This window comes from Halichondria panicea, chromosome 13, assembly GCF_963675165.1.
Source record: "Halichondria panicea chromosome 13, odHalPani1.1, whole genome shotgun sequence".
NCBI lineage: Eukaryota > Metazoa > Porifera > Demospongiae > Suberitida > Halichondriidae > Halichondria > Halichondria panicea.
In genome coordinates this window covers 4493396-4520681 of record NC_087389.1, presented here as the reverse complement: position 1 = coordinate 4520681, position 27286 = coordinate 4493396, and the positions used below count along the sequence as shown (strand labels likewise).

The 27286-nt window shown below is 40.7% G+C and overlaps 4 protein-coding genes across 7 annotated transcripts; all 4 read left to right on the top strand.

The window, feature by feature from the left end:
* The first annotated feature begins 327 nt into the window (after positions 1–327).
* LOC135346072 (NACHT, LRR and PYD domains-containing protein 5-like) lies at positions 328–16269 on the top strand. 3 transcript variants are annotated; one of them, XM_064543557.1, is made up of 15 exons: positions 328–501; positions 610–833; positions 896–4045; positions 4234–4335; positions 11817–13635; positions 13913–13996; positions 14294–14380; positions 14517–14600; positions 14677–14766; positions 14830–14913; positions 14980–15063; positions 15122–15211; positions 15286–15369; positions 15616–15705; positions 15928–16269. In XM_064543557.1, the coding sequence occupies exons 3-15, from the start codon at positions 3202–3204 to the stop codon at positions 16082–16084; spliced, it is 3699 nt and encodes a 1232-aa protein (XP_064399627.1). In that variant the 5' UTR covers positions 328–501; positions 610–833; positions 896–3201; the 3' UTR covers positions 16085–16269. The 3 variants fall into 3 exon arrangements, with proteins under 3 accessions (XP_064399627.1, XP_064399629.1, XP_064399628.1); XM_064543559.1 differs by lacking the exons at positions 328–501; positions 610–833; positions 896–4045; positions 4234–4335 and adding exons at positions 9984–10425; positions 11615–11716; XM_064543558.1 differs by lacking the exons at positions 328–501; positions 610–833; positions 896–4045; positions 4234–4335 and adding exons at positions 9984–10464; positions 11615–11716.
* Positions 5875–9438, top strand: LOC135346085 (ribonuclease inhibitor-like). Its single transcript, XM_064543582.1, has 10 exons — positions 5875–6254; positions 6458–6541; positions 7458–7544; positions 7681–7764; positions 7845–7934; positions 7991–8074; positions 8159–8385; positions 8479–8561; positions 8711–8795; positions 9018–9438. The coding sequence occupies exons 1-7, from the start codon at positions 6046–6048 to the stop codon at positions 8247–8249; spliced, it is 729 nt and encodes a 242-aa protein (XP_064399652.1). The 5' UTR covers positions 5875–6045; the 3' UTR covers positions 8250–8385; positions 8479–8561; positions 8711–8795; positions 9018–9438.
* A 70-nt stretch (positions 16270–16339) lies between the features above and the next one.
* LOC135346076 (NACHT, LRR and PYD domains-containing protein 5-like) lies at positions 16340–21899 on the top strand. The gene is made up of 14 exons (XM_064543567.1): positions 16340–16377; positions 16484–16842; positions 17054–17155; positions 17248–19066; positions 19265–19348; positions 19642–19728; positions 19886–19969; positions 20046–20135; positions 20191–20274; positions 20361–20444; positions 20502–20591; positions 20689–20772; positions 20987–21076; positions 21633–21899. Exons 2-14 carry the CDS (start codon positions 16548–16550, stop codon positions 21787–21789), a joined length of 3150 nt encoding a protein of 1049 aa, XP_064399637.1. The 5' UTR covers positions 16340–16377; positions 16484–16547; the 3' UTR covers positions 21790–21899.
* A 160-nt stretch (positions 21900–22059) lies between these two features.
* Positions 22060–26935, top strand: LOC135346077 (NACHT, LRR and PYD domains-containing protein 12-like). 2 transcript variants are annotated; one of them, XM_064543568.1, is made up of 12 exons: positions 22060–22506; positions 22934–24689; positions 24755–24838; positions 25246–25329; positions 25390–25476; positions 25534–25617; positions 25671–25754; positions 25811–25894; positions 26077–26166; positions 26236–26322; positions 26392–26481; positions 26685–26935. In XM_064543568.1, the coding sequence occupies exons 1-12, from the start codon at positions 22116–22118 to the stop codon at positions 26836–26838; spliced, it is 3075 nt and encodes a 1024-aa protein (XP_064399638.1). In that variant the 5' UTR covers positions 22060–22115; the 3' UTR covers positions 26839–26935. The 2 variants fall into 2 exon arrangements, with proteins under 2 accessions (XP_064399638.1, XP_064399639.1); XM_064543569.1 differs by lacking the exon at positions 25534–25617.
* The last annotated feature ends 351 nt before the right edge of the window (positions 26936–27286 follow it).

Genomic DNA, 27286 nt, shown 5'->3' with positions numbered 1-27286 from the left:
TTTCCCCCCCCCAGATCCCCATACCGAGACACTAGCTGGGCGGAGCCCGGCACCCGTTCCCAACGGGTGGCCGGGTGACACGCTTATACATGTATAGGATTTGTACTGCTGCACTGAGGAGTGCAGCCCAATCAGATTGCAGTATTGCAAGTGGTTGGTTAACACCCACTTAGCTAGGTGGGTGTGCAGCTGGGCGGAGCTGCCTTGAGCAAAATGGAGAAAGTTACACAAGCTGTCACAGAAGCTGCTAATGAGCTTGGAAGTTAGTCTCGAATACCCGCCTCAACCTAAATTTTAGGTTGAGGCGGGTATTCGAGACTACTTGGAAGTAGTCACTTCTTTTCTGAGAGGCAGAGATGTCTTGCTGTATTGCCTACTGAATTTTGAAAGAGCCTTTGCTATGCTTGTTTGCCTGCAGCATTTGACAAAATATTGGAGAAGGAGAAAGGTTATTCTATTGTAGTAGTAGTCACTCCTCTGCTGGCCATCATTCATGATCAGGTATGTAAGGCTAGATAGAACATACATATAATTATACGTACATGTGCATATGAGCTGTTTACACGTAACTAGATCATTCTAAGCTGGATGCTTTTATTCTATATATAGGTAGCCATCTATTGTTCTAAAGGCATCTCTAGCACATATGTCTCGGGCGAGATGTCTGATGCAGCTACAATGGATGCGATCTTCCATGGAAAGTATCAGCTAGTATTCTTTACACCTGAAATGATCATCAGCAAGAAGCATTGGAGAAGACTTCTGGGGGGAGATATGTATGCTAATAGACTCAAGGCTTTGATAATCGATGAAGCTCATTGTGTGAAGAAATGGTATGTATTTGACTCATTGTTTTTTATTAACATTAACATGTGTACCAATAATATTATTGCAGGGGTGAGACTTTCAGGCAAATGCTGTTGAGAATTAGAGAAGTGCGCAGCCTCATTCCAACATCAGTTCATGTGATGGCGCTAACAGCAACAGCTACCCGAAGTGACATTTCATTTATTTCTCGTATTGTTGGCCTAAGAAACCCATTTGTCATTACGAGAGTCCCAGTAATCCCAAATTTGCTGTTGGATTGTTCAAAAGTATACCAGAGACATTCCAAAACTTGGCCCAGAAATTGGTAATCGAGAGAAACAAGTTTCCCAAAACAATCATATATGGACGTTCTTTTGGAGTGTGTGGTGACATGTACCTCTTCTTTAAGGATTACCTTGGAGCTGCATTCACAAATCCTGATGATGCACCTGATCTTCCTGAATTTCGCCCCGTGGACATGTTTACAAGTGTCACTGATCCAGCCCATAAATCTGAAATCATTCGTTTATTTAAGGGTGATGGCAATCTTCGCATTGTTGTAGCTACTATGGCATTTGGTATGGGTGTTGATTGTCCCAACATTCGGTAAATCATTCATGTTGGCCTGTCAGACGATATCAGTAGCTATGTACAAGAGACTGGTAGAGCAGGTCGAGATGGTAAACCATCACGTGTAACCCTTTTAAAGGCAAGAATTTACCATCAAGTTAATAATGAGATTAAAGAATATGCTTCAAACTTCAACACTACAGATTGTAGAAGGGATAGTCTTTTCCGAAATATTGACAATTACAAACATGTTGATCTCGGTTTCAATTGCTTGTGCTGTGATATTTGTTCTAAGTCATGTTTATGTGGACAATGTGACCTAAGACTTAGTTACTTCTTTCAGCTAATTACAAATTTTATTTTCATTATTACCTGTGCTTCAAGAAAGCTGCTATATCTACCGAAACATTTCCTGCACATTTTGGGCAATCTGTTTTTATCACTGCCATTTACAATACTGTTAATGTCGACATCAGCACACATCTGTTCTTCCTCATTCTCCAGTAGCATTGTCCACAGGTCCAACACTTCCTTTCCAGCTGGACCATCAAGAGCTCTCCTGTTACCAGGCCTTGATAGCTCATCCTCACATCCAAAACATTGTAGCACTTGGGCCATTCTTGCTCTTTTAATTTAGTAGCAAAGTCATGTTGTTTTCAGTGCCAGCCAGTGTGGTGCAGTGCGGTGCATATTGCGTTTAACACCCACTTAAAATGATTATATTCATGATGCTCCAAGCAGTATTACATAATACACAAGTACAAATCCTATATAAGCGTGTCCCCCGACCTCCCGTCAGGGACGGTCGGGCTCCGCCCAACTACCGAGACACTGCACTGTATAAAAGCCAGAGAAAGCCAGCTAGCTAGCTCTACAGCTACACAATGGCTGCAGGTTACTCTACTAAAAGGTTTTTTATGGCTCATCTCAAAGATTTTGAAGATTATCTGAACATCGATGAAGTGATTCCCTTACTAAGCAAGCAATTACTGACTCTAGATATAGATGAGATGGAAACACTGGACTCACTTACAACCCGAAAGAAGAAAATTAAACACCTTGTTAAAATTATATGCATAAAAGGAGATCAAGCTCCCTTCTTGTTCATCGAGTGTGTTCAAAATGCAAAGGAGCACTTTCCCCATCCTGAACTAGCGGATAAAATGGAGAAATGGCTTCAAGATCGTCCAGCACACACGCCCCCTATTCGTTCAGCATTTGCTCAGAATCAGGCACTAGCAACGAACAATTCGCAACCTAGTAATTACAATGTCCCCCAAGTCGTGAGGACAAACCCTGTACCAGCTGTGTAGTGATGAACAGGACAGCACAAATGCACAAGATGTTTCGACAGTTGATACCGTATCAAACCACACTGCGTCGACTGATATAATGGTCGAGCAAACTCTACAAGTACCGATTGAAGAACAAATATCAGTCAGTAGCCTCCCTCAAGTAATCGATGCCGTTCCCCATGGCCTAGGGGTGAATACTGCAGAAACCGTCAGTTCTCGTCAGCAGGACAACACAAATCCAAACTCATTACAGAGATCAACAGTTAGTACCTTTGAATCTCAATTCGAACAGGGACTTTTGCCACTAACAATGGCGGAGCAAACTCCATGTTTAGTGCGACAAATGCAAGTAACAGTTGATGAACAAATATCAGCCAGTAGCCTCCCTCAAGTGATCAATGTTCCCTATGGCTTAAAGGCGAATAATGCAGTAACTGTCAGTACAAGTCATCAAAATCCGACCGATACCATAGAGAGTAATCTATCAAACTTCGAATCTTGATTTGAACAGAACATTTTGTTAGGAACAATGGCAGAGGAAACTCCACGTTTGGTGCAGCAAGCACAGGTGCTAATTCAAGAGCAGACCACAAACTCATTGCTTTATCAGAACAGTCCATCTAGTTTTGCCGATGATCTCCCCTCCCCATTGAATCAAGTTGCACCAGATTATGCACACTTGGTGCAGAGAATATCTTCTCATATGGCGACAAATGATGTTTCAATTGACAGCGTCATTGTTGAACTAAACAGGATTCTACATGATGGTCACATGGGCATTACTATTCAGCAGGAAGAAGTGAGGGATTTTGGCTCTCTGTGTGTGCATATTCGTCAGCTTGGATTGTGCCACGAATCAGACATTGACTTACTCTGTAGGCTTCTCCATGTATTGGGACTACAGGAATTGCACTCTCTTGCTCTCGAGTATGCCGATCATATCATGAGCAATCAAGCTCTAACCTGCCAGTACAACTCCACATCTACCCAAACTCACCATCTCCTCTTGACATTACATAGCAACCCTGATATGACTCTTGGAGAGGCGTTCGTGGTTAAAGATATGATTGCTGGAGTTCTCTCGATTCAGAGACACACCTTTAGTCTTGCTTCCACCCGACATGGCTCCATTGTCTTAGTATGGAAGATACCTGCTGCCTTTCTGAAGCAGTCACTTAGTGTATTCGGTGTAGACGAAATTAGGACGAGACTCGATTCAGATCCCACACTGAGTTCTATCAAACTGGAGTATATGGAAAGAAGCCAGGTGCGTATCGAGGAGGTGTACAGCAAGAGGAGAATGATTTGCGATCGAAGTATTTCCTCAAGTACGGAGCAGATGGACGAAGAGGAAGGACCTTTGTCAACTTTTGGTGAGTATTTAATATAGATTAGCCTCGATTCCAGGGCCTGGAATCGGGCTAGATATAGATATGCTTGTTATTCATGGGGCAGATGCATAATTAATATGTAACCCTAAATTATACCCTGTAAATTTGTGGGTGCAGGTACACTGTGTGTGTGTTTTTATATGAATTTCTTTTATTATTGCTCACAATAGGAGTTAAAAGAGGGGCTCAATCTAACGTCACTGTGCCAACAGATCTCCAACCTCCCCCTCTCCGCCGGCCTAGACCTGACAGATCACATGACAAGCTAATAGGTATAAACATTCTATACGAATCAACATTTTCATTTCACGATGTACGCATAATATACTTCAATTATCTATGCACCTTCAATATTACACTTTCTTTACACAGGTTCTAGAATGGAAGAAAGCGATCGCTCACCAGAACAACTAAGCACCTCTCAATCTAACCTGCAATTTTGTCAGCCCCCACACGAATTTGGCCGGCAATACATACCTCCGTCACGTGATGATCAAAGTCATTATTCATCACCCTTAGTACGTTCTAGTTTCACTCGCTCAGAACGACATTCAATAGATGAATCTCCTCTTCAAGTGCTCATTAAAACTTTGAGAACCTCTTACGCAGATGAAAAGTTCTTTAACAAATCTCCTGGTATTAACAAAGGAACTATCAAATTTATTAATCTAGCACTCGTCAAGAAGAAAGGAATAAGTGCTGCAGACGCAGAGAATGATGAATTTCTGCAAAGTACATTACACGGCTCTGTGGATGACATCATCAAGAAGAAAAAGGAAGACATTAATTTGCAAGGAATTTTCACTTACGGTAAAGAAGGATCGAGGAAGCTCGTACTAGTCGAAGGGGCTCCTGGTGTTGGAAAGACAATGCTTGCCCTACACATGTGTCAACTATGGGCCAATAACGATCTGCTAGATGAATACGATATGGTGCTCTTGGTAACCCTCAGAAGATACCAGCGAAAACCGTCAGTGGAGTTGAGTGATCTGCTCATATACCTGCAAGGCCCCCTCCTTGCTGAGGCTACCGAAGAGTTATTGAGATCTCAAGGGGAAAGAAGTTTGTTCATTCTCGAAGGCTGGGACGAGTTGCCTCCTACGTTACGTGAAGAAGGTTCATTCTTTTTTGACATTGTCGAGGGCAATATTTTACCGAAAGCATCTGTACTTGTAACCTCTCGTCCCACAGTGACCTCTGACCTCTATGATTACATGGATGAACGACATATCGAGGTATTGGGCTTCAGTACTAAAGAAATCACACAGTACGTACAACTTCATGGCGGGGATATGTCTGAAACTGTTCTTAGCCATCTCAACAAGTTTCCGAACCTCAAAGCGTTGGCCCACATCCCGCTCACTCTTTCCATTATCTGCCACGTGGCTCGAAAAGATTTAGCTTTGCCGCATACCCTCACAGAGCTTTATCGTCAGCACATCTGCAACACTCTTTTCCTAACCTTGAAGAAGCACGTAACGTTCAAGTCCCTCTCTGGAGTTTCTTGCTTGGAAGAACTACCGGTCGAAGTTAGAAGCGTGATCAATTCCCTTTGTACTTTGGCTCTGGACGGCTTCAAAGAGAAGAAGTTCGTGTACAGCAAAGAAGATTTGCAGGCTGTTGGTCTCGATTCAAATGCCTTTGATGGCTACGGCCTATTGAATGCACCTGTTATGGCCGTTGCAGCAGGATTCGAGCAGATTTATCAGTTCAATCATCTCTCAATTCAAGAGTTTCTCGCAGCCTATGGAATTCAAAATCTGGTTGATAATAAACGAGTTTCACTTCTGAGAGAGTTCCGAAATGATTAGCAGTTTCAAAACATTTGGAAATTTTTCTCAGGGATTACAAGGCTCGAGAACGAATTTTTCAAAGAATTGATCATATCTGAAACTGGGAAGGCCAATCGAGATCAAATCTTTCTTCTACACTGTTTGTACGAAGCTGACAACCCTGCTATCAGCAAGAAAGTTGCGGAAAAGATGTTCCATGTTCTAAACCTTGGTAACATGCTTCTCAGCACAACCGACTGTCTCTGTGCTGCTCACATGATCACATCGGCCGGGGGGGATTGGCATGTCGAGTTGAGGGGGTGCAATATGGGGGACGATGGACTGAGGATATTCAAGACGTCTCTTTTGACCCACATTGAGGCCCATGGAGTACTCGGATTCACCATCAAGAGATTGGAGTGAGTGTATAGACTTATTAGGTAGTCAGTGGTGGTGTAATGATGTGAATGGTTTATGTTACTATACCCAAAGTGAATCCTTAAAATTGGACACAATTAAAGTAGTATGTCAATGTAGCTTCGACACTCTTACATGTACATCATTGTCTGTACATTGTATTCATCTGTGATCCTCTTTTACTATAGCTACCTTTTACCTACAGTTTGACTCAGAACCGGATACGAGCCATGTCTGTTTGCCACCTAGCGGACATGATCAACAGCAAGATGCAGCTGCACTCACTCATGTGAGCTTGTGTGTGTATTAATTGTAGTACGACACCCTCTCTATTTTAATGACAGTCATGTGAACTACCGTATAGCGGTTTATTTTCGAGGCACTAAATTTTCACTGCAGATTGCCCAAACAGAACATTTTTAGGGAGTTTATTTTCGAGGATAGCGGGTTCAAATGACCACACCCCTACACTAATACCGATGTAAACCAATTTTCGCGACACTAAATTTTCGTGTTTATGGGTAAAAATTTCATGCCTCGAAAATAACCAGCTATACAGTACTAGAGTTTTAGCTAATAAAGGACCTCGTCTCTCTATATACCGTATAGCGGGTATATTTCGAGGGTGTACATTTTCCCGGATTTTATTTTCGTGGTCTGAGTTCCAGCTTTTTGGCGCATGCGCACATCAACATGCAGCTGTACCTCCACACCGTTAGCCTCGAATCCAGGCCTAGCCTGTATAAAATAGAATCGGTGAGGCACTATGTCCTCCACCTCTAGCAGAACGTTTGCTGTGCAGGCCATGGTCAGCGGATACCACCAGTACAAAACAATCTGGACGTAGACGTATAATAGAGCAATCTAGCTGGCTATACCGGCGTCCTTGTCTCTTGATTCCTTTTTGTGTCGATAGGTGTGGTCAATAATACTGAACACGCCTACTATTCATACATTTCGTGGGTATAAATTTTCGCAGTACAGGCTCAATCCGCGAAAACCGCGAACATTTATACCCTCGAAATATACCCGCTATACGGTATAGTAAGTGTAAAGTGTCCTTTATTGAGAGGTTTCACTATACATGTGTGCCTCGTCTAGCTAGCAAATTTGAAATACTTACTACTTTACATGTATATGTAAATCTATTCCAGATCAGTGAATGTTTAATAACCATATTATAGTCACGATAATACCCTCTACAGTTTGTCGTCCAATCCGTTTGGAGACGAGGGCATGAGGACTCTCACAGCAGGTCTCAAACAGCCGCACGCAACAACCAAGTCACTCCAGTACGCTACATTAATTAATTTTATATCAGCCAGGAATTTACATATGTTGTACAATGTAAAACCACGAATATGTGTACTTCTATCCGTTTTCTTTAAGCCGGTAATAGTCTATATAATTATCACTTGTTTTTAACAGTTTCTCAAGCTGTGAGCTGACTAAAGATGGTGCTTTTGAACTAGCTGATGTCTTGAGAGCAAACATCACAATAAAAGAACTCTAGTAAGGTTCCATAACTATATCATGATTTGGAAAGCATTCTTCTATAGGTACGTTTCTACTCACACAATTCGTCCATACAGCATCGGATTTGAACAATTTGGTTGCCATGGTGTTACGAGGATAGCGCAGGCACTAGACAACAGATACAACAAGACTCTCACTGAATTATCGTAAGTGATTTATACATTTATAATTCATGTTATTTAATTACTTCGTCTATATGTAGACTGACGAAAACAGATATGACTTCAGCCGGTCTTACTGCTCTAGCCCAAATGGCTCCCGTCAACCAAACTCTTGAAGTACTAAGGTAACGTCACTCAAACTTTTTGAGTATGCGATTATATTTTTTCTTGGATTTATGTTCATTTGCCACGTTATATTTTCACTCTAGACTTGATCGGAATGATTTGGGAGCTGATGACTGTCATCTGGTGGCTACTATTATTGAGAAGAGCAGTAGTCTTATTCTGATAAAGTCGTGACTGTTTCATTTATCATTGCAACCACCATTATTTTGGTGTCATGCAGTTTGTCAAAGAATCCGATTGGAGATGCTGATTTTGTGCGAGTACTTGAAGCATTGATCGCTAAACCTGAACGATCTCTCAAAAAGTTGGGGTAAGTAAAGTTATGTAAGTTAAGGGCTTGTGAAGTGTAGTAACTGCATGAATTGATGACTCGTCATAATTGGTCTATTAAAACTTTGTACAGGGTGTTTGGATGTGATGTCACACCAAAGGGGCTCAAGAAACTCGTGGAACTGTTTCAGTCACAGAAACTTTTGTCGGAATTCAGTAAGCGGCCACAATTATAATTATAGTATAATCATACCATAACAGTCCACTACTATGCTTCCATATATGCACGCTAGCTTTGAAATCAAAGAAGCCAGCGGAGCCGATTGATGAGTTCCTTATCAATATTTGGTTGTTGTTCCTCACAGACTGGGGTGCAATCATATCGGAGGGTGCTGAACTAGTGGGAGAGGCTTTGAAAAGGAACAGCTCCAATTCAGTCAATCAAGTTCTGTGAGTATACAGTACACGTATACGTACTTTGCATGCCAGTTTTCAATGCTGTGTGGCTCTTTTCAAAGCTATTATTGGCCAAGTTCCGTATGCATGTGTACGCTTAAGGGGACACTACAGTACAGTCACAGTGAGTGCATGGTCCTTAAAAAGTTTGCATATTGCATGAGTACATAGTCTGGTGAAATTTGCGGAAATAATTAAGGTAATTGTTTCATGCAGAATGGAGGCTACAAAGGTGACTGACGAAGGAAAGAAGAAGCTCCAAGAGGATCTGTGACTCCATCAACTCTGGGAGAGACACAGAGAACAAGTTAGACCTCAACTACAAGCACCACTCTCAAGTGATGCAGAAGAGAAACTCCACCAATTATCTGTGATAGTTATGTGTATGTACCACGTGTAACCTTTTCTTCTATGTGTGAAAGACCACCCCATTCATTGTGTATAGTATATTTTTATATTTTACATATTTTTATATTTTACAACTTAATCAGGTGCATATTCTAATGAAAGCACCGCGGGTGCTGATGCCTCGGTGGAGGTGCCAAAGCTACATAACATAAAACTACTAGCTAGCTTTTATACACACATTGATTATAATTATCATGATGATCTAATTTTGCTGCATTGTACATGTAATCGCAGGAAACTCAAATAGTGGGTAATAATCGACCGTGATTGTTGTTAAAAACGATCGATGCCAAAAGTTTAAGTCTAAAACTAATGGCTACAAGTCAGCAGAGCCTTGCAGCTCTCTTCTCACTCTTGCGGAGCTAGCGTTCTAGTGCAGAGCTAACTACTAAGTACAGTAGCAACATTCGGTGAACAAGTTTTGCTACGGACTCTTCTGAAAAGGCTGCAATGGCATTCCAAGTAAGAAAAACTAGGCATAACTCGAGAACGAAGCTTTATTTTGCAAATCCACGAATTAAAATCCAAGAAAACATGACTAGAAGCCTATAGAAACTCTTACTTGCACTTCATTGATCCTTGTGCAGCTGTAGCAGTCTACACACACACACAGACACGCACACAGACAGACAGACACACAAACACACTACCGTATACCTCGCTTGCGCATGCGCACCGAGGCATAATGACTGACAAGCAGCTATACAATAATTAATGTTGAGCACAGCGGATTGTGGGGGATTTTCCCCACCCCTATATAAATCGTTTGCGGTGGATCGATTAGCTAGAGGGCGTATACAACTACTATTTACTATGAGACTCGCTAAGTAAAAACTTGCTATGGCTAGATCTACTAAAAGATTTTTTATGGTCCATCATGTTGACTTTAATAGCTATCTTAACCTGGAAGAGCTACTACCACATCTAAACGATCAGCAGCTTCTGACCAGTAATGAAATGGAAAAATTGATGTTGAAGAGTCTAACTAGACAAGAGAAGATACTGGAACTAGTTAAAATCATGTGCATAAAAGGAGATCGAGCTCCTTCATTATTCACAAAGTGTGTTCGTGATGCAGCGGAACACTTGCCTCATTCCGATCTGGCAGATAAATTGGAGGATTGGCTTAATATAAATAATTCTGCAACCGACACGTTAGGTACAAGTTCTGGTTCTGAACCTATGTCTCGTTTTCCACAACCCAGCAAATCGTCAAGTGAGAAGCAACCCGCACCTAGAGACAACACAATTCAAGGTCATTGTGTTAGCTAGGCGAAGCCTAGCCTCGAATCCAGGCCGATTAAAATACTGGTCTCGAGGTTAGGCAAAGCCTGGCTATAGGTCATTGCATGAATAATTCTGCTGAGCCTTGTGTATTATAATAATTATGGAGACTCAAAATTACTTTTCAGTCCTGGCGCATAATTATGCCTTGAGGCGTAGCCGCACGAGGGATACGGTAAAGCTGACTGTGTGTGTCTGTTCCAGCTGTAACTGCTCAACAGTTGCAATGCGACGAAAGCTAACAGCTTCTATAGGCTTCTAGCCACGTTCTCTTGGATTTTGATTCGTGGATTAGCAAACTAAAGCTTCTTTCTCGAGTTATGGCTAGTTTGACTCACATTGAAGGCTGTTGCAGTCTCTAGTCTTCAGAATCTTTCAACATATGAGTTGGCCTTGCACTAAAGCGCTAGCTTTTTGTTAGCTACAATACTCAGAAAATATCTGTTAAAACAGCTAGCTAGCAGTAGCCATTTGTGAAATTGATCTCTTTGTCTTTAATTATTCCTGTGGATGTAATGCGCATGCGCGCTCATTCCCCATGTGTGAGAAAATAGTATCCAAGATCCAGATCCAGATCCTCCTGGCAGAATCATCTTTGTCTTGAGGGCCTGGTAAGCCACAAAACACTACCATATAACAATATAGATAACAATATGCATGTACACAGGTTAGATATTATATACACTGAACTACAGATCCTGGAAGAATCAATTTTCTTCTTTCTTGAGGTCCTGGTAAGCCACATAATACAATAAATAACAACAATAGATGCATGTAAATAAGTCTTTTCTTCTCAGTGACTTTATATAGATACGCTAACTTTAATATAAAATTCATTATAGAAACTACTTTTGAGCAAAAGCAAAAACATGGCGAGAGGCATTAGCACAGCGCAAGCTTGAACACTAGTTAGAAGGGCGCCTCTTTTAGAAGAAGTACGGTAGCTGGCATTTAACACAATGAATATAATTATACATAGATGCGATAAACAATCCATAAAGTGTACTTTTGTACAACAGTTGTGGTCGTAATACTGATTCATTTCTGCTAACTCCACGTTTAGGTTTAGTACACTATGTGTATGTTTTATATGAATCTCTTTTTACTATTGCTCACGATAGGAGTTAAAAGAAGGGCTCAATCTGACGTTACCATGCCAACAGATCTCCAACCACCCCCTCTCCGCCGGCCTAGACATGACAGATCACATGACAAGCTAACAGGTATAAACATTGTATACGAATCAACATTTTCATTTCATGATGTACGCATAATATACTTCAATTATCTATACACCTTCAATATTATACTTTCTTTATACAGGTTCTAGAACGGAAGAAAACGATCGCTTACCAGAACAACCAAGCACCTCTCAATCTAACCTGCAATTTCGTCAGCCCCCACACGAATTTGGCCGGCAATACATACCTCCGTCAGGTGATGATCAAAGTCGTTATTCATCACCCTTAGTACGTTCTAGTTCCACTCGCTCAGAAGGACATTCAACAGATGAATCTCCTCTTCAAGTGCTCATTAAAACTTTGAGAACCTCTTATGCAGATGAAAAGTTCTTCAACAAATCTGCTGGTATTAACAAAGGAACTATCAAATTTATTAATCTAGCACTCGTCAAGAAGAAAGGAATAAGTGCTGCAGATGCAGAGAATGATGAATTTCTGCAAAGTACATTACACGGCTCTGTGGATGACATCATCAAGAAGAAAAAGGAAGACATTAAGTTGCAAGGAATTTTCACTTACGGTAAAAAAGGATCGAGGAAGCTCGTACTAGTCGAAGGGGCTCCTGGTGTTGGAAAGACAATGCTTGCCCTACACATGTGTCAACTATGGGCCAATAAAGATCTGCTAGATGAATACGATATGGTGCTCTTGGTAACCCTCAGAAGATACCAGCGAAAACCGTCAGTGGATTTGAGTGATCTGCTCATATACCTGCAAGGCTCTCTTCTCGATGATGCTACCGAAGAGTTATTGAGATCTCAAGGGGAAAGAAGTTTGTTCATTCTCGAAGGCTGGGACGAGTTGCCTCCTACGTTACGTGAAGAAGGTTCATTCTTTTTTGACATTGTCGAGGGCAATATTTTACCGAAAGCATCTGTACTTGTAACCTCTCGTCCCACAGTGACCTCTGACCTCTATGAATACATGGATGAACGACATATCGAGGTATTGGGCTTCAGCACTAAGGAAATCACACAGTACGTACAACTTCATGGCGGGGATATGTCTGAAACGGTTCTTAGCCATCTCAACAAGTTTCCGAACCTCAAAGCGTTGGCCCACATCCCGCTCACTCTTTCCATTATCTGCCACGTGGCTCGAAAAGATTCAGCTTTGCCGCATACCCTCACAGAGCTTTATCGTCAGCACATCTGTAACACTCTTTTCCTAACCTTGAAGAGGCACATAACGTTCAAGTCCCTCTCTGGAATTTCTTGCTTGGAAGAACTACCGGTCGAAGTTAGAAGCGTGATCAATTCTCTATGTACTTTGGCTCTGGACGGCTTCAAAGAGAAGAAGTTTGTGTACAGTAAAGAGGATTTGCAGAGAGTTGGTCTCAAACCAAATGCCTTTGATGGCTACGGCCTATTGAATGCACCTGTTATGGCCGTTGCAGCAGGATTCGAGCAGATTTATCAGTTCAATCATCTCTCAATTCAAGAGTTTCTCGCAGCCTATGGAATTCAACATCTGGTTAATGATCAACGAGTTTCACTTCTCAGAGAGTTTCGAAATGACAAGCAGTTTCAAAACATTTGGAAATTTTTCTCGGGGATTACAAGGCTCGAGAACGAATATTTCAAAGAATTGATCATATCTGAAACTGGGAAGGCCAATCGAGATCAAATCTTTCTTCTACACTGCTTGTACGAAGCTGACAACCCTGCTATCAGCAAGAAAGCTGCGAAAAAGATGTTCCATGTTCTAAACCTTGGTAACATGCTTCTCAGCACAACCGACTGTCTCTGTGCTGCTCACATGATCACATCGGCTGGGGGGGAGTGGCAGGTCGAGTTGAGGGGGTGCAATATGGGGGACGATGGACTGAGGATATTCAAGACGTCTCTTTTGACCCACATTGAGACCCATGGAGTACTCGGATTCACCATCAAGAGATTGGAGTGAGTGTATAGACTTTTTAGGCAGTCGGTGGTGGTGTAATGATGTGAATGGTTTTATGTCTACGTACTGCATCTGCTTAATATGTAGCATGTGTCAATTAAAGAGCATAGCTTCGGAAAATCCAATGAATATATAACCACTTGCGAGTAATTAGAAACGCTATGAATAACATTAATTTCACAACTTGAGTATAGGAGCAAAATGAGCTAACTTAATTATCTGCCTGTGAAAATATGTCACATACCTTAAGGTATGGTATATACCTTTTACGTGCAGTTTGACTCAGAACCGGATACAAGCAAGGTCTGTTGGCCACCTCGCGGACATGATCGACAGCAAGATGCAGCTGCATTCACTCATGTGAGCTTGTGTGTGTATTAATTGTACAAGCAAAGGACACCCTCTCTATTGGACAGTCTTAATGGCATGTGAACTACTATAGAGTTTTAGCCTCTTAGTAAAGGACCTCGTTTCTCTATAAGACAAGGTGACTGCTTGTTTCCAAACCGTCCTTTATTTTGACTCTCTGTTATACATAATGTGCCTCATCCAGCTAGAAAATTTATGTAAAGTACTATGTATTTCAATTCCAGATCAGTGAACGAGTGTATGATAACCATACTCAGAATGTATAGTAATTGATAATACCCTCTACAGATTGTCGTCCAATCCGTTTGGAGACGAGGGTATGAGGACTATCGCAGCAGGTCTCAAGCAGCCGCACGCAACAACCAAGTCACTTCGGTACGTTAAATGCTACATTATATCAGCCAAGCATTTATTGCACATTGTAAAACCACGAATATGTACGTAATGTACTTTTATTTCCGTTTTTCCGGTAAACCTCTAGTGGTATATAATCATAATCATCAACTTACAGTTTCTTAAGCTGTGAGCTGACTACAGATGGTGCTTTTGAACTAGCTGATGTCTTGAGAGCAAACAGCACAATAAAAGAACTCCAGTATGTTTCCGTAACTATCATGATTTGGAAAGCATTCTTCTATAGGTATGTCTACTCACAAATTGTGTCTATACAGCATCGGATTTGAACCATTTGGTTGCCATGGCGTTAAGAGTATAGCGCAAGCACTAGACAACAGATACAACAAGACACTCACTGAACTATCGTAAGTCCTACATTCACGCGTGTGTATTCTTTTAACTTCTAATTTACTCCGTTATGCATGTAGACTGACGAAAACAGATATGACTACAGCCGGTCTTACTGCTCTAGCCCAAATGGCTCCCGTCAACCAAACTCTTGAAGTACTAAGGTAACGTACACCCATTCAAACTTTCTGAATACGTGATTCATTTGCCATTTTGTATTTTCACTCCAGACTTGATCGGAATGATTTGGGATCTGATGACTGTCATCTGGTGGCTACTATTATTGAGAAGAGCAGCAGCCTTACTCTGATAGAGTAAGTCGTGAAAAGTTTCATTGATTATTGAAACTACCAAATGTTGGGTGTCATGCAGTTTGTCAAAAAATCCAATTGGAGATGCTGGTTTTGAGCGAGTACTTGAAGCACTGATTGCCAAACCTAAAAGCTCTCTCAAAAAGTTGGGGTAAGGGCTTATTAAAGCGTATGTTGATGACTTGTCGTCATATTTTGGTCAATTTGTCGTCTGTGTTAATGCAGGGTGTTTGGATGTGATGTCACACCAAAGGGGCTCAAGAAACTCGTGGAACTATTTTCAGTCACAGAAACTTTTGTCGGAATTCAGTAAGCGGCCACAATTATAATTGGTATTATGGTACCACATGCATGTGTATACCTACATGGTGACCATGCCTTTATGCATTCTAGGAGACACATTTAACTTACAATGTCACTGACTATGTATACGTAGCAAACTGTACTGCTGTGCTTCCATATTTGTGCACACTGTATTGAACTAGCTATGAAAAAAGAAGCCAGCCGAGCCGATGATGAGTTCCTGTATCAATATTTTATTGTTATTCTTCACAGTCTGGGGTGCAATCATCTCGGAGACGAGGGTGCTGAACTAGTGGGAGAGGCTTTGAAAAGAAACAGCTCCAAATCAGTCAAGCAAGTTCTGTGAGTATACAGTATACGTACTTTGTATACTAGTAATAGCTAGTTTACGATGCTGTGTAGCTCTTTTCAAAGCTATTATTGGCCGAGGTCCATGTACATGTGACATTTAAGGTGACACTATTATACAGTTCAGTGCATGCATGGTCCTTTAATTTGCATATTGCATGATTAATGCTATATAGTACGCAGTCTAGTGAAATTTGCCGAAATAATTTCATGCAGAATGGAGGCTACAAAGGTGACTGACAAAGGAAAGAAGAAGCTCCAGGAGATCTGTGACTCCATCAACTCTGAGAGAGATGCAGAGAACAAGTTAGATCTCAACTACAAGCAAAACTCTCAAGTAGTGCAGAAAAGAAACTCCACCAATTATCTGTGATAGTTATGTGTATGTACCACGTGTAACCTTTTTTCCTGTGAAGACCACCCCATTCATTGGTACTTTTATATTCAGCTCACGATGTTTTTGTGAAACTAAATTCTGTGTTAATTTTTGCAACTCAACAATTATTCTACTTGTTATGAATAGGCAAGTGCAGCTATTATTGTACTTCAGTTAATTGATTCTCTCCACTCCTAATTTGTAAGGGGAATTCCGGGATTTTCCCCACCCCTATATTGCTGTAAACTAACTTTCGGTTTGCGGTTTCAAGATTACAGCTACAAGTACAAGTACGTAACAAGGCCAAGGGCGTATATACATATACTCTGACTAAGTAATTCGCTATATAATGGCTACTAACAGATTTTTTATGGTCCATCATGTTGACTTTAATAGGGATCTAAACCTAAAGGAGCTACTACCGCACCTAAACGAGCAGCAGCTTCTGACCAGTGATGAAATGGAAAAATTGATGATGAAGAGTCTAACTAGAAAAGAGAAGATACTGGAACTAGTTAAAATCATGTGCATAAAAGGAGATCGAGCTCCTTCATTATTCACAAAGAGTGTTCGTGATGCAGCGGAACACTTGCCTCATTCCGATCTGGCGGATAAATTGGAGAATTGGCTTATAAATAATTCTGCAACTGTCACGTTAGCTACAAGTTCTGGTTCTGAACTTACCTCTCGTTCTCAACAACCCAACAAACTGTCAAGTGAGAAGCAACCCGCACCTGGAGACAACACAATCCAAGGTCATTGTATCAATATGCATGAATAATTCTGCTGAGCAGGGGCGTAGCTAGACATTAATCAAAGGGGTTTCTGAAGGGATAAGGTGTCGCGCCGCCTGCAAAAATTTTTTTCTGTAAATTTGTGGGTGCATGAAGTATAGACTATATGTACACTGTGTGTATGTTTTTACATGAAACTCTTTTTACTATTGCTCACAATTGCTCACAATAGGAGTTAAAAGAGGGGCTCAATCTGACGTCACCATGTCAACAGATCTTCAACCTCCCCCTCTCCGCCGGCCTAGACCTGACAGATCACATGACAAGCTAATAGGTATAAACATTCTATACGAATCACCATTTTCATTACATGTGATGTACGCATAATATACTTCAATTATCTATACACCTCAATATTATATACAGGTTCTAGAACGGAAGAAAGCGATCGCTTACCAGAACAATCAAGCACCTCTCAATCTAACCTGCAATTTCGTCAGCCCCCACACGAATTTGGCCGGCAATACATACCTCCGTCAGGTGATGATCAAAGTCGTTATTCATCACCCTTAGTACGTTCTAGTTCCACTCGCTCAGAACGACATTCAATAGATGAATCTCCTCTTCAAGTGCTCATTAAAACTTTGAGAACCTCTTATGCAGATGAAAAGTTCTTCAAGAAATCTGCTGGTATTAACAAAGGAACTATCAAATTTATTAATCTAGCACTCGTCAAGAAGAAAGGAATAAGTGCTGCAGATGCAGAGAATGATGAATTTCTGCAAAGTACATTACACGGCTCTGTGGATGACATCATCAAGAAGAAAAAGGAAGACATTAATTTGCAAGGAATTTTCACTTACGGTAAAGAAGGATCGAGGAAGCTCGTACTAGTCGAAGGGGCTCCTGGTGTTGGAAAGACAATGCTTGCCCTACACATGTGTCAACTATGGGCCAATAAAGATCTGCTAGATGAATACGATATGGTGCTCTTAGTAACCCTCAGAAGATACCAGCGAAAACCGTTAGTGGAGTTGAGTGATCTGCTCATATACCTGCAAGGCCCCCTCCTTGCTGAGGCTACCGAAAAGTTATTGAGATCTCAAGGGGAAAGAACTTTATTCATTCTCGAAGGCTGGGACGAGTTGTCTCCTACGTTACGTGAAGAAGGTTCATTCTTTTTTGACATTGTTGAGGGCAATATTTTACCGAAAGCATCTGTACTTGTAACCTCTCGTCCCACAGTGACCTCTGACCTTTATGAATACATGGATGAACGACATATCGAGGTATTGGGCTTCAGCACTAAAGAAATCACACAATACGTACAATTTCATGGCGGGGATATGTCTGAAACGGTTCTTAGCCATCTCAACAAGTTTCCGAACCTCAAAGCATTGGCCCACATCCCGCTCACTCTTTCCATTATCTGCCACGTGGCTCGAAAAGATTTAGCTTTGCCGCATACCCTCACAGAGCTTTATCGTCAGCACATCTGCAACACTCTTTTCCTAACCTTGAAGAAGCACGTAACGTTCAAGTCCCTCTCTGGAGTTTCTTGCTTGGAAGAACTACCAGTCAAAGTTAGAAGCGTGATCAATTCCCTCTGTACTTTGGCTCTGGACGGCTTCAAAGAAAAGAAGTTTGTGTACAGCAAAGAAGATTTGCAGAGAGTTGGTCTCAAACCAAATGCCTTTGACGGCTACGGCCTATTGAATGCACCTGTTATGACTGTTGCAGCAGGATTCGAGCAGATTTATCAGTTCAATCATCTCTCAATTCAAGAGTTTCTCGCAGCCTATGGAATTCAACATCTGGTTAATGATCAACGAGTTTCCCTTCTCAGAGAGTTCCGAAATGACAAGCAGTTTCAAAACATTTGGAAATTTTTCTCGGGGATTACAAGACTCGAGAATGAATATTTCAAAGAATTAATCATATCTGGAACTGGGAAGGCCAATCGAGATCAAATCTTTCTTTTACACTGTTTGTACGAAGCCGACAACCCTGCTATCAGCAAGAAAGCTGCAGAAAAGATGTTCTATGTTCTAAACCTCGGTAATATGCTTCTCAACACAACCGACTGTCTCTGTGCTGCTCACATGATCACATCGGCCGGGGGGGATTGGCAGGTCGAGTTGAGGGGGTGCAATATGGGGGACGATGGACTGAGGATATTCAAGACGTCTCTTTTGACCCACATTGAGGCCCATGGAGTACTCGGATTCACCATCAAGAGATTGGAGTGAGTGGATAATTATTAGCCAGTCCGTAGTCCGTAGTGTAATGATGTGAATGGTTTATGTTTGCTACTCAAAATTGTATCCTGACACAATTTAGTAGTATGGCAATAAATGTAGCTGCGACACTCGTGTACTTTATCAAGACAATGCATTGTATTCAACTGTGATCCTTTTTAAATTTACCTTTTACGTGCATGCAGTTTGACTCAGAACCGGATACGAGCCGTGTCTGTCTGCCACCTAGCGGAAATGATCAACAGCAAGATGCAGCTACACTCACTCATGTGAGCTTATGTGTGCATGTGTATTAATTGTAGTAAACCTTACAAGCAAGCTAGGGACACCCTCTCTATTGGACAGCTACTATAGAGATTTAGCCTCTTAATAAAGGACCTCGTCTCTATACATTAGGACAAACTGACTGTTTCCAATTGCAAACTGTCCTTATTGAGAAGTTCACTATACACATATGCCTCGTCCAGCTAGCAAATTTATGTCTATACTACATGTAAGTATTTAAATTCCAGATCAGCGAATGTATAATAATAACCATAGTCACTGATAATATCCTCTACAGATTGTCGTCCAATCCGTTTGGAGACGAGGGCATGAGGACTCTAACAAGAGCTCTTAAGCAGTCGCATGCAACAACCAAATCACTTCAGTACGTTAAGTGCTATTAGTTAGTTATAATAATTTTATATCAGCCAGGCATTTATGATGCACAGTGAATATGTAAGTATAATTATACATGTACTTTTATCTGTTTTCTTTAAGCCGGTGAATATGGTCTATAATTATATCGAGTATGTTTATAACAGTTTCTCAAGCTGTGAGCTGACTAAAGATGGTGCTTTTGAACTAGCTGATGTCTTGAGAGCAAACAGCACAATAGAAGAACTCTAGTAAGTTTCCGTAACTATCATGATTTGGAAAGCATTCTTCTATAGGTATGTCTACTCACAAATTGTGTCTATACAGCATCGGATTTGAACAATTTGGTTGCCATGGTGTTACGAGGATAGCGCAGGCACTAGACAACAGATACAACAAGGCTCTCACTGAATTATCGTAAGTGATTTATCATGTATAATTCATGTTATTTAATTACTTCGTCTATACGTAGACTGACGAAAACAGATATGACTTCAGTCGGTCTTACTGCTCTAGCCCAAATGGCTCCCGTCAACCAAACTCTTGAAGTACTAAGGTAATTTGTACGTACACCCACTCAAACTTTCTGAGTACGTGATTATATTTTTTCTTGGATTAATGTTCATTTGCCACGCACTCTAGACTTGATCGGAATGATTTGGTAGCTGATGACTGTCATCTGGTGGCTACTATTATTGAGAAGAGCAGCAGCCTTATTCTGATAGAGTAAGCCGTGAACTGTTTCATTATCATTGCAGCCACCATTATTTTGGTGTCATGCAGTTTGTCAAAGAATCCAATTGGAGATGTTGGTTTTGTACGAGTACTTGAAGCACTGATCGTCAAACGTAAAGGATCTCTCAAAAAGTTGGGGTAAGTAAAGTTAAATAAGTAAAGGCTTATAAAGTGTAGAAACTGCATGAATTGATGACTCATCATAATTATTTTGGTCAATTAAAACTTTGTACAGGGTGTTTGGATGTGATGTCACACCAAAGGGGCTCAAGAAACTCATGGAACTGTTTTCAGTCACAGAAACTTTTGTCGGAATTCAGTAAGCGGCCACAATTATAATAATTATAGCATACCACATACCGAGGTCTGCGTGATGACCATGAACTTATACATTTTAGAGACACTAATACGTACGGTGTCAAGGTACTGGGTAGCAAACTGTACAACAGTCCACTGCTGTGCTTCCATTATGCACCCTAGCTTTGAAATCAAAGAAGCCAGTGGAGTCAATATTTGGTTGTTTTTCCTCACAGACTGGGGTGCAATCATCTCGGAGACGAGGGTGCTGAACTAGTGGGAGAGGCTTTGAAAAGGAACAGCTCCAATTCAGTCAAGCAAGTTCTGTGAGTATACCGTATACGTACTTTGCATGTAGACTGGAAACCACTCCGGCTCTGGGGACTGGCAAGTTGCCGTGTTGAGAGTTGTCCCGTTGGAATGCAAATTAGAACAAACCACAAAATGCGTAATGCGTGGGTGATATTATTTCAACCTCGATGACAGACCGCCGGTGATGTACTTTATACTTGAGGCCGATAACATTTTGTGCAGTGATAGTTATAGCGTGTGGGCGGTGGCACATGACTATTGTGACGTTTACATTCTTGTGGCAGCGTGACATTCTTCACGCACTGGGACAACTCTCAACACGGCAGCTTGCCAGTCCCTTTCTCCCGAGAGAAGGGGAGTGGTTTCCAGTCTACTTTGCATGCTAGTAATAGCTATAGTTTACATTGCTGCGTGGCTCTTTTCAAAGGCTAAGTTCCATGTACATGTGTACGCTTAAGGGGACACTACAGTACAGTCACAGTGAGTATAGTCCTTTAAAAGTTTGCATATTACATGAGTACGTAGTCTGGTGAAATTTGCGGAAATAATTAAAGTAATTGTTTCATGCAGAATGGAGGCTACAAAGGTGACTGACGAAGGAAAGAAGAAGCTCCAAGAGATCTGTGACTCCATCAACTCTGGGAGAGACACAGAGAACAAGTTAGACCTCAACTACAAGCATCACTCTCAAGTGGTGCAGAAAAGAAACTCCACCAATTATCTGTGATAGTTATGTGTATATACCACGTGTAACCTTTTCTCCTGTGAACATGTGTGAAAGACCACCCCCATTCAATAGTATATTTTTGTCCCATTTTATATTATTTTACAACTCAATCAGGTGGATATAATTTATATTCTACTGCACTGACAAGTACAAGTGCAGCTAGCTCTATACTATAATGTGGATGGAAATGTGTACATGCATGTAAGGGGAATTGTGGGGGACTTTCCCCACCCCTATATAAATCTACTTTCGGTTTTGCGGTGGATTTAGGGCGTATACAACTACGTACTATTTACTATGAGACTACTAAGTAGAAACAACTTGCTATGGCTAGATCTACTACATGTAAAAGATTTTTTATGGACCATCATGTTGACTTTAATAGCTATCTAAACCTGGAAGAGCTACTACCACACCTAAACAAGCAGCAGCTTCTGACCAGTGATGAAATGGACAAATTGATGTTGCCCAGTCAAACTAGACAAGAAAAGACATGTGAACTAGTTAAAATCATGTGCATAAAAGGAGATCGAGCGCCTTCATTATTTGTAAAGTGTGTTCGTGATGCAGCAGAACACTTGCCTCATTCTGATCTGGCAGATAAATTGGAGAATTGGCTTATAAATAATCAGTCTGCAACCGGATTAACCGACACGTTAGCTACAAGTTCTGGTTCTGAACCTACCTCTCATTCTCCACAACCCAGCAAACCGTCAAGTGAGAAGCAACCCGCACCTAGAGACAATACAATTAATCCAAGATCCCATTGTGTTAGCTATAGGCAAAGCCTGGCTATAGGTCATTGTTTTAATTCGCCTGCATGGCTAGGTCATTGTATCAAAATTATGCATGAATCATTCTGCTGTGAATCAGTATAATTATATAACTAATTATTAAATTGACACTGAATATTATTCATAGTGAAGTTACGAATCTGGATAAGAGTAGCTATAATAGGGTATAAATACTGGACGCTATGGAAATGTATATATATATAGCTGGTATAATTTTTTATATAGCATATAATGATAATTATATTTATATATAGACTAGATCTATAATTATACAGTTGAATCTGTGATGCATCAATTTGTACAACAGTTGTGGTCACAGGTAATATACTGATCCATTTCTGCTTCTACAGGTTTGAAAAGACAACACAATTCTGACCAAAGTTCCGGCGAACCTTCTAAGCGAACGCGAACCTCCAGTCCAGATCCCCAGTCATGCTCGGATTTCTCCCGACAATGCATTACTAGCCCTCTTCAAGTCTTTGCGGACAATCTACGTACCACTTACACACAAGCTAAATTTTTCAGGAGGGCTGCAGGACCTGCATCCAAAAAAATGCAGTATATAAGTTTAGCTCTTATCAAGAAACAGAAAGCCAATCACATAGACAGAGAGCAAGATAAATTTCTCAAAAGCACTTTGCACGATTCAGCCGACGATATCATCAAGAAAAAAGAGCAAATTCAACTGGATCGAGTTTTTGCATACGGTGAAGATCAGCCAAGAAAGTTAGTACTAGTTGAAGGAGCTCCTGGTATAGGAAAGACAATGCTAGCACTTGAAATGTGTCGGCTCTGGGCCAAAGGAGAGTTTCTTAATGAAGAATATTACCTTTTGGTTTTGGTTACTCTTCGGAGATTCCAAAAAAAGTCTGTGGTCACGCTAAAAGACATAATAAACATTTATTTAGAAGGTGATATACGTGACAAGGCTGTTGAGCAGGCTTTTTGTTCTCAAGGTGACAGGATGTTGATTATCCTTGAAGGCTGGGATGAGTTACCGCCGGAGCTACGCGAAGAAAGCTCATTTTTCTTTGATATTGTCGAGGGCAATAAGCTTCCGAAAGCTTCAGTGCTAGTCACTTCTCGTCCATCAGTAACAGCTGATCTCTATGACTACATGGATGAACGACATATCGAGGTGTTAGGATTTGACACTGAGCAAATCACACAATACGTACAACTTCATGGTGGGGAAATGTCTGAAACAATTCTCAGTCATCTCAACAAGTTTCCAAACCTCAAAGCGTTGGCCCACATCCCGCTCACACTTTCCATTATCTGCCACGTGGCTCGTATGGCTGCCTTACCACACACTCTTACCGAGTTATACGAACAATACATCTGCAATACCCTCTACCAAAACTGTAAGAAACAATCGAATCCAGCACTGAATTCTATTAATGGAATTACCAGCTTAAGCAAGCTTCCTCCCGAAATTAAAAGTGTCTTCAACCTATTGTGTATTTTAGCGATGGACAGCTTTAAACAGAAGAAATTTGTGTATAGCAGAGAAGATTTGCAACGAGTTGGTCTAAATTCAGATAATCAGAAACGATTTGATGGCTATGGTCTCTTAAACACCCCCAATAACTCTGCCGTTGCTGGCTTTGATATTGTCTACCAATTCCACCATCTCTCCATTCAAGAGTTCCTTGCGGCGTATGGAATTCAAAAACTAGATCGATCGGAACAAGTTCGTCTTCTCAGAAAATTTCGCGATGACTTGCAATTTCGAAATGTTTGGAAGTTCTTTTCTGGAATTACCAAGTTAATTGATAAAAATTTTCAAAAGATCATGATCACTGAAACTGGTAAGGCCAACCGAGCTCAAATTTTCCTTCTTCACTGCGTTTACGAGGCCAACAATCAAGCTGTGAGTGAGAAAGCAGCTGAAAAATTTTATCGTGTGCTCAATTTGAGCAACATGTTTCTCAATACGACTGATTGCCTGTGTGCTGCTCACATGGTTACATCGGCTGGCGGGGGGTGGACGCTGGACTTTAGAGGCTGTAACATTGGAGACAATGGGCTAAGTATCCTAAAAATGTCACTAGTTAGATTTGCCGAGACCAATAGTGTTCACGACTTCAAGATAACATCTTTCAAGTTAAGTTCAATGGAGTGCATGTACTGTATACATTATGATGTATGTGATAATTTCTCATTTGCAGTCTAACGCATAATCGAATCACAGCTTCAGCAATCTCCCATCTAGTCGAAATTCTGTCTTGCAATATTCAATTGGAGGGTCTTGCGTACGTATAATTATAAACTGTAACTATAACTCAAATTGTACGATGGCTTGTTATACATTCCCTATATTCTTTGCCGCATGCTTCAAGACTATATAGACCTACGTTTAAAATAAGTGTATCTAACTGACATTTTATGTATTACCTTAGGTGACATATTTTCGCGGGTATTAATTTCATTACATGGCTATGAGTGCCACAAGCTGTTTATTGACCCGGTAGGCCCGAGATCATTATATATGCCAGGCCTGATCTCAGAGGTAAAATAATTATACACAATTCATTCTTACTTAGTAGTTTGGTTTGACTCTTTCGAACTTGTTCGAACTTCCTCACAGCGTTAGCAACCAGTTTTCAAAATTGAGCCTTACTTTTAAGATAGGAATGAACGTTTTTACTTTTACATTTAGATTGTCTTACAATCCTATTGGAGACGAGGGAATTGGAAATCTAGCAACAGCTCTTGAGTCTAACACGACTGTTACTGTACTACAGTAAGTTCGATCTGAATCAATGTATGACACTGTGCATGTGATTAATTTGTACTCAAACAGGTTCAACGAATGTGAAATAACAAACGTTGGAGTTGCTAAGATAGCGAATATTCTAGAAGGTCTAAACAAGTCAATCAAAGAGATACAGTAAGTCAATTGCATCAAAATGAGTCAGTACATATATATACTATTAATTGCATGCAGTTTTCGACATGACAAAATTGGTGATGAAGCAGTTGAGAGAATAGCACTTGCTCTGGAGAAAAACAGTACAATTACAGAAATAACGTAAATCATTAGAATTTACAAACTACATAATGGGACACCACAAAACTCTATAGATTGTCAGATGTTGGGATGACTTCTGTTGGACTCACCGCATTGTCAAATATGGCTGCAATCAACAGAACATTAGAGACTTTAAGGTAAAGATCTAGCATTCATGATTTTGTGAATGTTGACATGACATTGTGCATTGTAGGATTGACCGCAACAACCTTCAACCCAGGGATTCTGAACTAATTGCCAATATCATTGAGAGAAACAACAGTCTGAAACTGCTGGAGTAAGTGTTGTGTTCACGTGCGTAGGTGTTCCACACACGGTAATTAATGTTATCTTGGAGAGAGTTACCACTGATCTCGTGTATACGCATGCATGCATGCCTTGCAGCAGAAAATTGACCCTATAAAATCTCCACAAAAATGGTTAATGTCCACATGCATGCACTCCTTTGCATGTACGCAGCTTGTCCAAGATTCCAATAGCAAACCAAGGATTCCACAAAATTCTAGATGCACTGATTGCCAAGCCGACAAGCTCACTTGTGAAGTTGGGGTAAGTATTGGCATCATGTAACTTGAATACTGGATCATAATTGTTGTACTTTACGTATCAATACATTAGAGTTTTTGGCTGTGGGATTGCATCACCGAAAGGAATCGAAAAACTAGTCACTCTATTCGGAGTCACACAGACACTCACTCGGATTCAGTAAGTGAAGAGATATAAGTAATAATAATATTCATGATTGTAATTATAATCTTTCTGCTCAAATTACAGACTAGGATGCAACCAGATAGATGACGAAGGAGCCAAATTGCTTGGACACGCTCTTCAGCAGAATACATCCAGAAGTGTTAAAGCTGTAATGTGAGTTGCATTGTTAGTAGGAGCAATATATAATATAATTATACAGGCACAATGCAAGCATGCGAGTTGCCTGTATAATTACATAAACCTGAAGCTTCGCTTTGTTTTATATCATGATGACCCCTTGCCAAATCATGCTTCTCGAGGCTAGCGACTGTGTAATAAAAATTAATTATAACACAAAATTTATTACGATTATGCAGCCTTGAGAGAACTCGTGTTTCAGAAGACGGGAAAAAAATGCTCCAAGAAATCTGTGACTCACTCAATGTTGGTCGAGATGACGGTCAAAAAGTGGAGGTTGTGTTTACCGACCATGCTCATTTACGAAAATTGAGAGAAGCCCCCCATCTCTGATTGAGGTTGAATTGTATTTTATCATTTTATAGCTGATGTTATGCACACCTTGTAATAATAATAACTATACACAACGTGTTTTGTATTTAATTATGTATACACACGTACATGCGCAGAAGATATAAGCAGGCCTGTCTCCATAGTAACAGCTGCAACGCGCATGCACATTTAAGGAACCCGCCCATTTTCTGAATTATTAAAAAGAAAATTGGCAAGCCGGATAATTGAGGTTCCGGATAATGGAGGGCCGGTAAATACAGTATAGGCTCAATATGTAATAGTTATTACATGCATGGCTGTATGAGTGCCACAATTAAGCTGTTTATTGGCCTGTAGTAGATTGTCAGAGGAGGTTGGAAGGAAGTTGAGATCATGTGCAAAAATATCAATTAAAGCTATAAAGGCCCGAGGATCATTATCTACTAGAAGCTATTCCTTTGATCTCAGA